Raw genomic sequence first — 10,191 nt, 5'->3', positions numbered from 1 at the left:
CGTGCGAGAAAACGTTCGGTGATCCGTCTGATGTGCACCGTCATCGAATGAATAATCCATCCGGATGCGGTACAAAGTCAATTTCGTTTATTTGCCGCTGACGACATTGCTATCGGAGGCCAAGCAATTGGACGTGCCAGCTGTGTGTTGACTTGGACTACGTGCGAAAAAAAGTTCGGTGATCCGTCTGATGTGCACCGTCATCGTGAGAATAATTTTCCTTTGTAACGGATACGAGTCGTGCGATCGCCCGTCGTACATCCAGTGTTAGGAACGTTAGCGTATTCAGCCACTTATCTCGGAAACAAGGATATGCATTGACACTTGACGTGTTGAAAGCTGGGATTCAGTGAGAGCTAACCCACAGCGGTAGCTGCGACTCACTACGCATTGTTGGAAGACTTAGCGCTTACAGCAGTGCGTCCATGAGAAAGTACAAATTGTGACCTAAGGCGTTCACTTCGATGATGCAATGGTCGTATCATGTTCGAATAACCATCCGGATGCGGTACAAAGTCAATTCCGTTTATTTGCCGCTACCGACATTGCTATCGGAGGCCAAGCAATTGGACGTGCCAGCTGTGTGTTGACTTGGACTACGTGCGAAAAAACGCTCGGTGATCCGTCTGATGTGCACCGTCATCGTGAGAATAATTTTCCTTTGTAACGGATACGAGTCGTGCGATCGCCCGTCGTACATCCAGTGTTAGGAACGTTAGCGTATTCAGCCACTTATCTCGGAAACAAGGATATGCATTGACACTTGACGTGTTGAAAGCTGGGATTCAGTGAGAGCTAACCCACAGCGGTAGCTGCGACTCACTACGCATTGATGGAAGACTTAGCGCTTACAGCAGTGCGACCATGAGAAAGTACAAATTGTGACCTAAGGCGTTCACTTCGATGATGCAATGGTCGTATCATGTTCGAATAACCATCCGGATGCGGTACAAAGTCAATTTCGTTTATTTGCCGCTACCGACATTGCTATCGGAGGCCAAGCAATTGGACGTGCCAGCTGTGTGTTGACTTGGACTACGTGCGAAAAAAAGTTCGGTGATCCGTCTGATGTGCACCGTCATCGAGAGAATAATTTGCCTTTGTTACGGATACGAGTCGTGCGATCGCCCGTCGTACATCCAGTGTTAGGAACGTTAGCGTATTCAGCCACTTGTCTCGGAAACAAGGATATGCATTGACACTTGACGTGTTGAAAGCTGGGATTCAGTGAGAGCTAATCCATAGCGGTAGCTGCGACTCACTACGCATTGATGGAAGACTTAGCGCTTACAGCAGTGCGTCCATGAGAAAGTACAAATTGTGACCTAAGGCGTTCACTTCGATGATGCAATGGTCGTATCATGTTCGAATGAACCATCCGGACGCGGTACAAAGTCAATTTCGTTTATTTGCCGCTACCGACATTGCTATGGGAGGCCAAACAATTGGACGTGCCAGCGGTGTGTTGACTTGGACTACGTGCGAAAAAACGTTCGGTGATCCGTCTGATGTGCACCGTCATCGAGAGAATAATTTGCCTTTGTTACGGATACGAGTCGTGCGATCGCCCGTCGTACATCCAGTGTTAGGAACGTTAGCGTATTCAGCCACTCTTCTCGGAAACACGGATATGCATTGACACTTGACGTGTTGAAAGCTGGGATTCAGTGAGAGCTAACCCACAGCGGTAGCTGCGACTCACTACGCATTGATGGAAGACTTAGCGCTTACAGCAGTGCGTCCATGAGAAAGTACAAATTGTGACCTAAGGCGTTCACTTCGATGATGCAATGGTCGTATCATGTTCGAATGAACCATCCGGACGCGGTACAAAGTCAATTTCGTTTATTTGCCGCTACCGACATTGCTATCGGAGGCCAAGCAATTGGACGTGCCAGCTGTGTGTTGACTTGGACTACGTGCGAAAAAACGTTCGGTGATCCGTCTGATGTGCACCGTCATCGTGAGAATAATTTGCCTTTGTTACGGATACGAGTCGTGCGATCGCCCGTCGTACATCCAGTGTTAGGAACGTTAGCGTATTCAGCCACTTATCTCGGAAACAAGGATATGCATTGACACTTGACGTGTTGAAAGCTGGGATTCAGTGAGAGCTAACCCACAGCGGTAGCTGCGACTCACTACGCATTGATGGAAGACTTAGCGCTTACAGCAGTGCGACCATGAGAAAGTACAAATTGTGACCTAAGGCGTTCACTTCGATGATGCAATGGTCGTATCATGTTCGAATGAACCATCCGGATGCGGTACAAAGTCAATTTCGTTTATTTGCCGCTACCGACATTGCTACGGAAGCTAAACAAATTGGACGTGCCAACGGTGTGTTGACTTGTACTACGTGCGAAAAACGTTCGGTGATCCGTCTTATATACACCGTCATCGTGAGAATGATTTCCCTCTGTTACTGATACAAGTCGTGCGATCGCCCATCGTACATCCGGTTTAGACCGTTCGCGGATATTGGATTACGATACGACGCAAGGATTGGGGTACTATGCGCTAATGTTGTTATGGATTGAAACATGAACCAGAGCAAGTATTTGGGCACTTATATCGGAAAGACGGATAAGTATTGACCCTTGACGTGTTGAAACCTGGGAGTAAATTAGAGCGAGCACACAGCGATTGTAGCGCCACATTATGCATTCAGGGAGTAATTATATTCGACGATGAAGAAGTGTCTGGTGTACTCGAAAGCGGCGCACGCCTCTAAGTCGACTGTCAAACCAGAACATCTGGACCAATCTCGAAAAATGGAGCTTCTTCGCCTCTCCAACGGCTACTTCGAGAAGTTGCAGACAGCTTTCACCGAGCAACAAGCTGTTATGGGTAACGTCTGGGCCGAGATTCGTTTCCAAGCTCACAGCCACGGAGAAATCCCCGCCATTTTCTCAAGACTGTACGCCGTAGTTTGGTCGCTTCTTGAAGTTCTGGAGGTCGACATACGCCAAATTCTGCTAATGCAGCAAACCACTCTGCGATAAAATCGACTTGACACCGAAGTGGACCCGGATCTTCTCTTTCTCGAGATTTACGAGAACATCGTCATTTCCCAAAGCGGCCAGTTAGTCGTGTGCGGGAGGCATCGTGACTCGTCAGCGATCGAGAGAGCGTGTGGCTCAAGTCATTCTAAAGCGCTTCGGAGCGACGTGGGCTGAGTTCGTCCAGAACACTCTATAATTTGCATGTAAACTGTGTGCTTTTGTTTTATTACGATTTAGCCGCAGTTGAGGTTTTTTTTAGCGGTGATAATTATAATAAAAAATTAAATTACATAAATTAAATTTGTTATAGCTGAAATATTTTAAAAGAGTAGCAATTTAGTACTTTTTAATACTAGTAGTAAAATTTAAATTTAGTAGTGGTAAAATACTTAGCTGCTATACTCATTTACACTACTTTTAAAACCTAGTAATATTTACTTATAGTTATTAAAATACTACTATATAAATGATCCGGGCGAGATTAAAAATGAAATAGCAGAAAACACGGTATTAATAGTAGTATGTTTTCAAAAGTAGTAGTATTATTTCTCCAAAGTAACATAAGGGCAAATGTTATTAATCCAACTTCTGCGTGAAACTCCCCTCGCGTCCTGTATTGTGGTACTACGTAGCAATCCATCTGTAGGCGCGCTGCCCCACGTCGTTTCCTCTGTGTCTCAGTATTTAGACTGCTCCGTAGTGATCTCTCTCGCACGGGCCTGCACCCTCGGCTCGTTGCGACTTCTGCGTCGCATCTGGGATGGCAGCGAAAAATATGCGGCGCTTAACGGAGACACTTCAAAACACGATCTTTACTTCTGCTGGTCTCCGCTGCAGTACCTTCGGACCGACCGCCACTGCCACCGTGGGCAATTCTCCCAGGCGGTCATTGAAGCTGTACATCACGGGGATTTGGACATGATTCGATGGCTTTTCGCCCAGTTCTCTGGTTGCGTGGTGGAAGTGCAAGCCGTCGAAGCTGCTGCCGCTGCTGGTAATCTGTGTCTATTAGAATTTTTCTTGCACAACGAACGCGCTTTTCAAGACGCTCAAGAAGGAGCGGAGATTAACGACAGCAACGAAATCCAATGGGGCGGCGCAGACATGGCAGCTGCAGTGGAGAAAGGTTACCCGGACGTTGCGCGATGGCTATTCGAGCAGAAAGGTGGCGTGGAGCGAGACTGGGGGCGCTTTATGGCTGCTGTGGGTCGTAGCGGGAGTCTGGAATTATTACAATGGCTGCTTGACCGTGGCTATACAGAGCGCCAATTAGCACCTCCTACAATGGATGACGCTGCGTGGGGTGGCCATATAGACATGCTGCAGTGGCTCTATCGTCACGGGTATGTTCATCACGCCAGTTTTGCTCTAGAACACGCCGCTCGCAATGGTCACTTGGAGATTGTGGAATGGTTGATGCGCTACCACCCAGTTGGCAACGCAAGTCGAGCATTAGATGCTGCAGCAAGGGAGAACCACCTGCATGTAGTGCGCTGGCTTCTGGAGCACAACCTTGGCCGTGGCGCGAAGTCTGGCATGCATCAGGCTGCTATTCGAGGACACCTCGAGGTTGCTCAATACCTGCTCGAGCAGAGTTTTGATGGCCTTGCCAGTGTTTCCAGCGGAACTATGCTTCGTGCGGCGGGTCGAGGTTTTCTTGATGTCGTCAAGTGGTTGAACAATTCGTTTGCCAGCGAACCGCAAAGAAATCTGTACAGAGACTTACGCCCGTATTCGCTGACTTTGCTAGCCGATGAGCCTAGCACCGCGATAGATGCGGCTGCGAAAGGTGGACATTTAGATATTCTTAAGTATCTTCAGAAGGTCGACGAGCGTTTGGCTGAAGAAGGGTTCGCAGGATGCCGGCCCACAGACACACATGACGCGATGGATGGTGCTGCTGCAAGAAATCACTTAAAAGTTGTCAAGTGGCTCTGTTGTCATCGATCGGGAGGCTGCACAACTGCTGCCATGGATGGCGCTGCGACTAACGGGCTCTTAGAAATGGTCCAATGGCTTCACGAGCATCGCGTAGAGGGGTGTACAACCGCCGCTATGGATGGTGCGGCAAGAAACGGTCATTTGGCTGTTGTAAAATGGCTTCATGAACATCGCAGCGAAGGTTGCACCACTGCAGCAATGGATGGCGCCGCCGGGTCTGGTGCCTTTGGAGTACTACAGTGGCTGCATTTGAATCGAACAGAAGGGTGCTCGACTGATGCGATGAACAATGCGGCGGGTGCTGGATTGCTGAAGATCGTTCAGTGGCTCCATCAAAATCGCCGCGAAGGATGCACAACAAAAGCGATGGATGCGGCTGCGTCAGGTGGGCATTTCGAAGTGCTGCTGTTCTTGCGATCTCAGCGACTGGAGGGCTGCACTAGCGACGCGGCGTTTGGAGCGCAACGAAAGAAGCACGTTCATATTTTGGCTTGGCTTAGTGAGCACTACTCAAACGCACCAGCTCCCCGACGTCACGTCAGGATACGCCACCTTGCTTAACTCGAGGGAAGGAAGACAGCGCGTTGTTGGAAAATCGAAATCCATCAAGTCTGTTTAGCTGTACGACGAAGACTTAGCGTTGGTCCGTTTTCGGCAGTTGTGCACCAAGTAACGAAACGACTATGCGAGTGTCGAGCAATCTTGGTCCGTTTGCTGGCTTCATGGAGAAAGCTCAGTTTTTTTTTACCCCGTCAATAGTGATAACTACTCGTGCGCTGACAGAAGAATGACATCCTTGTCCCGTCGTACTTCAAAGACTAGCATTGCTGAGCGAGAGGCGACACTGACAGCAGGACTTGCTGTTATACTGCATGAACAGCCGCGAGTTGCAGCCTTGCAGCATGTTATGTACGCCCTGGACGATCTTGTAGACATATCTTGGCAGTGGAATATTGCTCGCGCATGTGCTCTCGAAAGTCATAATATGTGCAGTGACGACGGCGGTGCGCGTCGACTTGTTGCTCGACTGGTCGCTCGGTGGCCGCTGGAAGACATGGACACGTTCTATCGACAAGCTCAGCTTTCGGTTGGATTGGTGAATGCTGCTCAGCGTGGGAACACGAAGCTGGTGCGATGGCTTCTGGGGAATATTGTATCAGAGCGGTTTACCGTTGACAGTCGCAGTGGCATCTTTAAGGCCGTCGAAGCTGCGGCGACTGTAGGACATCTGAATATCCTGGAGCAAGTGCTGGTGTATGATAAGCGTGGTGTCTGCATCAAGCCAGCAATGGTCTCCGCGGCTCGCGGAAGCAAGCTGGATGCTTTGAAGTGGCTACACAAGCGATTGGTGCGCCCTGTAGAATTGAGCGACTGTGCAGGTTCGCTGCTTGAAGCTGCTGCGGGAAGTGGAAACACCGAAATCACGTCGTGGGTCGTAGACACAGTCGGAGCAGATTCTGTGCGTCTGTCTGTGGCAAGCGCCGCCCAAAGTGCAATTTCAAGAGGTCATCTTGAAGTTATCGAATATCTGGCTGGCGTCGTGTCTTCGATAGATGGACCGCTTTCTCTGGATGAAGCGGCTGGAGAGGGGCACCTTCAGGCAGTGCGATGGGGGTTTGAACACGGCGGTGCGTGTACGACGCAGGCAATAGACGCAGCAGCGGGCCACGGTCATCTTGAGATTGTGCAATGGCTGCACAGATATCGCACTGATGGATGCTTAACACTGGCCTTCGACAACGCAGCAAGTCACAGTCACATGGACGTCATTCAGTGGTTACATGAGAACCGGGGTGAGGGCTGTACAACTAAGGCAATGGATGGAGCAGCGAGCAACGGTCAACTCGATGTAGTGAAATGGCTCCACAAAAACCGACGAGAGGGTTGCACCGCTGCCGCTATGAACGGAGCTGCTCGAGGTAACCATCTTGATGTACTTCAGTGGCTATATGACCATCGTACCGAGGGCTGCACCCAAGACGCAGTCAATGAGGCTGCCAGCCACGGAAATGTGGCTGTGATGCGCTAGCTTATTGCTCATTGCTCTGATACTTGCAGCTTTTCTCGCTCTGCACTGGAGAACGCGGCCTCCAACGGTCACTTAGACGCGGTAGAGTGCCTTTACGAACAATGTACTAGAAATTGTGAGTCCGAAGGGATCGCTTCTGACGCAATGGATCGTGCTGCGAGTGGTGGGCATTTAGACGTGGTGAAGTGGTTTCATCACCGTCTTCCAGAGTTTGGGAGCTGTACGGCTGCAGCTCTAAATGGTGCTGCAGCAAACGGCCACTTGCAAATGGTGAAATGGCTGCATGCGAATCGCCGTGAAGGAGGCACGTTCCGAGCAATGGATGGAGCAGCAGCTGGAGGGCACTTGGAGGTGATGATGTTCTTGTACTCTCACCGTTCAGACGGCTGTACATCGGACGCAGTTGTGAACGCTGCCATCAATGAGCATGTGGAGGTTGTGCAGTGGCTTCTTCATCATTATCCGCAGCAAGTCCGCCATGAAAAAGTCCGCAAGCTCGCAGCAAGATTAACCACGCACTGGTCCATCAGGCTAACCGGATCATTCCCGTGTACTGAGCTTACAGGTACAGAATAATCGCAGATTTTTCAAGAATGCAATAAATGCTGAAATAGGTGGAAAATCTACCTATGATTCATTCATCTGCGTGGAGGCAGGCAGTCTGGATGCCTAGGCAGTCTTCTCGTTAAGGAACGGATAGTCCGTGTAACCCGTCTCGAACGGCACATCGAGCGGCACGTATATTGTCTGCCAGTTAACCGGATTGAGTTCGGCACCAGTACGAATGCGCTCCACAAGATCCGGGTTGGAGATGAAGTCGCGCGCGAATGCCACTAGGTCCGTCGTTCCGTCTTCAACCACCTTGCGAGCCTCAGCACCATCATAGCCAGATGCGCTGATCATCACACCGTTGTAAATCTTGCGGTTAATCTTGGTTACGCCTCCCTCCGGTGCGTCAGGCGCTGGCTGCTGCATGCCTCGCGGTTCAACCATGTGAAGATAGGCCAGGTCGTAATCATTTAGCTTCTTCACGACGTAGTCGTAGATCTCGCGAGGGTTCGAGTCGGTGCAACCGAATGACGTGCCAAACGGGGACAAACGAATACCCACCTTGTTCGAGTCCACCGAAGATAGAATGGCTTCGATCGCCTCGAACACGATACGTGCGCGGTTTTCCGGACTACCGCCGTACTGGTCCGTGCGCTGGTTCGTTCCGTTCAGCAGAAACTGCTCCAGCAAGTAACCGTTCGTGGCGTGAAGCTCCACACCGTCGAAGCCTGCCTCCAAAGCGTTTTCGGCTGCACGCTTGTAGTCATCGACGATGCCTGGGATCTCACTGACCTCGAGAGCTCGGGGGTTCGGGTGAGGCAAACGACCCTCGATAGTGGTGGCGAGACTCTGCACGCCCTCCATGTTCGTCGCGCTAGCCGAGACAGGTTGGGCTCCGTTCGGAAGGTTCAAGGGGTGACTGATGCGGCCTGTGTGCCACAACTGGTTGAAGATCTTGCCACCTTTGTCGTGCACTGCGGATGTCACGGCCTTCCAGCCTTCTACTTGCTCCGGCGTGTAAAGACCTGGAGCTCCGTAGTAACCGCGAGCGTAGGCACTAATGTTGGTGGCCTCCGAGATCAGTAAGCCGCCATCAGTAGCGCGTTGTCTATAGAACTCGGCTACGGCATTTCCAGGTACCCCGTCGTTCCCCGTACGCTGACGGGTCATGGGTGCCATCACCACGCGGTGTTTCAATTGGGTCGGCGCCTTCTTGCCACCAAGTTTCACTGCAGAGAAGAGCTTGGACGCCATGATAAACGATGAGCTAAATTTGCTGCTGTCGACCTTGCTAGTTGAGGAGATTTAAAGAATGCTACATGAGTTGCTGGCGTCGGTCACAAGACTGATTTAGCACTCGAGTGTGGCAATCATCACCGTTTCGCTTCTGTTTACCACATACATGTATGTACATGTAACTGATGACGCGATCCGAATTTACCTTATTCTCTACACACTGGGAATGTTGGCGCACAGCTTTAAAAAAATCGCTCGCATTGTGGTCAACATATTTTTAGCGTAAGCAATGAACGAGGCTGGCACCACTGTCATTGATGGAGTCGTCGGTTTGGCCGCGCTTTCGCAATGCCTCTGCAACAAGCTTTTCAACTACAATTTCCCTGCAGCCTCCAGGTGAAATTACGCATTAACAATTTCTCCTATTTTACTTCGTGGAAAACAATTAGCAACTCAAATGTAGATCTGCTCGTCTTCTTCCATCTTGTGGTGCAGTCCGACCGACTCGACGGCAAACTCGCCGAATTTGATCTCCTCACCAGTCTTGCCGATCAGGAAGCGCTTCTTATAGATTAGATTGGGGTAAATCTGTTCCGTCTGCACTGGCCACGAATCTCTCAGCACGTGCATTGCCTCCACGCGGTGGTGAAAGTCGAGCCCGCTCGTTGGGCAACACGAGGACCAAGACTGTCAAGAGCAACAGCACGCCACACCCCGTCCACGTACACACGTTGCCTACCTTGGTATTTGTCAAAAAAACCTTTACCCGTCGTTGTGAGGTATCAACAAGTCGTCTTTGTGTCATCATGATGTCCATGCCTGGTGCGTGATCCAATACTCGAGCGTTTTGGAAAATAAACAGCAGCGCAGATGCTGTCATCGTATCCACCAGATTGCCATTCATGTAGAAATGGTTGCTGTCGACGTACTGGAGATACGTATCCACCGTTGACGAGCACTTGTGCGTGCTGTCCCGTGGCCACGACTCTAAGTGCTCCAATGTCGCAAACGACGACGTTTGTCCGGGGACAACTCTTACTTTGGGCTCTAAGAGCTGAACAAGAGAGACGGGAGATCTTGCACTGCCACTTTGGAGTTGAGATGGGAGCAACTGTTTGGGCAGTACCAAGTGGCGATCACCGTCACCAAGCTGGTGGTACAGTACCTCACAGCCTTCTTCGGATGACGTCCATAAGTCGCACTTGTATGCAGCATGATCGAAACGCCATGATAAACGGCCGAGCGACAGCACCAACGAGCGTGTCGCTACAGCGGCCTCACTTTCAACGCCAGTCACAGTCGTAAAACCATATAGGAATGCCGTGTTGGAGGTGTTCATTTGAGCCATTCCAAGTTTACACAAGTCTTTGCTTGACAAATGGGCAAAAGTTTTCTGCGCGGAAAGCGCGGGGTAGCTGCAGCGCTCTCCAC

General features: G+C 50.5%; 4 protein-coding genes across 4 annotated transcripts; 2 read left to right on the top strand and 2 right to left on the bottom strand.

The window, feature by feature from the left end:
- Positions 1-3,923: 3,923 nt before the first annotated feature.
- Positions 3,924-5,507, top strand: PITG_04023 (uncharacterized protein; the record flags this gene model as incomplete). Its single annotated transcript, XM_002905694.1, has 2 exons — positions 3,924-3,977; positions 4,071-5,507. The coding sequence occupies 2 exons, from the start codon at positions 3,924-3,926 to the stop codon at positions 5,505-5,507; spliced, it is 1,491 nt and encodes a 496-aa protein (XP_002905740.1).
- Positions 5,508-5,733: 226 nt separating this feature from the next.
- Positions 5,734-7,551, top strand: PITG_04022 (uncharacterized protein; the record flags this gene model as incomplete). The annotated part of the gene is made up of 2 exons (XM_002905693.1): positions 5,734-6,930; positions 6,976-7,551. The coding sequence occupies 2 exons, from the start codon at positions 5,734-5,736 to the stop codon at positions 7,549-7,551; spliced, it is 1,773 nt and encodes a 590-aa protein (XP_002905739.1).
- A 93-nt stretch (positions 7,552-7,644) lies between these two features.
- Positions 7,645-8,778, bottom strand: PITG_04021 (12-oxophytodienoate reductase, putative; the record flags this gene model as incomplete). Its single annotated transcript, XM_002905692.1, has 3 exons — positions 7,645-8,155; positions 8,204-8,352; positions 8,410-8,778. The coding sequence occupies 3 exons, from the start codon at positions 8,776-8,778 to the stop codon at positions 7,645-7,647; spliced, it is 1,029 nt and encodes a 342-aa protein (XP_002905738.1).
- A 384-nt stretch (positions 8,779-9,162) lies between these two features.
- PITG_04020 (uncharacterized protein) lies at positions 9,163-9,737 on the bottom strand (the record flags this gene model as incomplete). Its single annotated transcript, XM_002905691.1, has 1 exon — positions 9,163-9,737. One exon carries the CDS (start codon positions 9,388-9,390, stop codon positions 9,214-9,216), a length of 177 nt encoding a protein of 58 aa, XP_002905737.1.
- Positions 9,738-10,191: the final 454 nt, after the last annotated feature.

This window comes from Phytophthora infestans, genomic scaffold, assembly GCF_000142945.1.
Source record: "Phytophthora infestans T30-4 supercont1.5 genomic scaffold, whole genome shotgun sequence".
Taxonomy (NCBI): domain Eukaryota; phylum Oomycota; class Peronosporomycetes; order Peronosporales; family Peronosporaceae; genus Phytophthora; species Phytophthora infestans.
The sequence above is the reverse complement of the archived record's forward strand: the minus strand, read 5'-3'. Positions and strand labels throughout refer to the sequence as shown.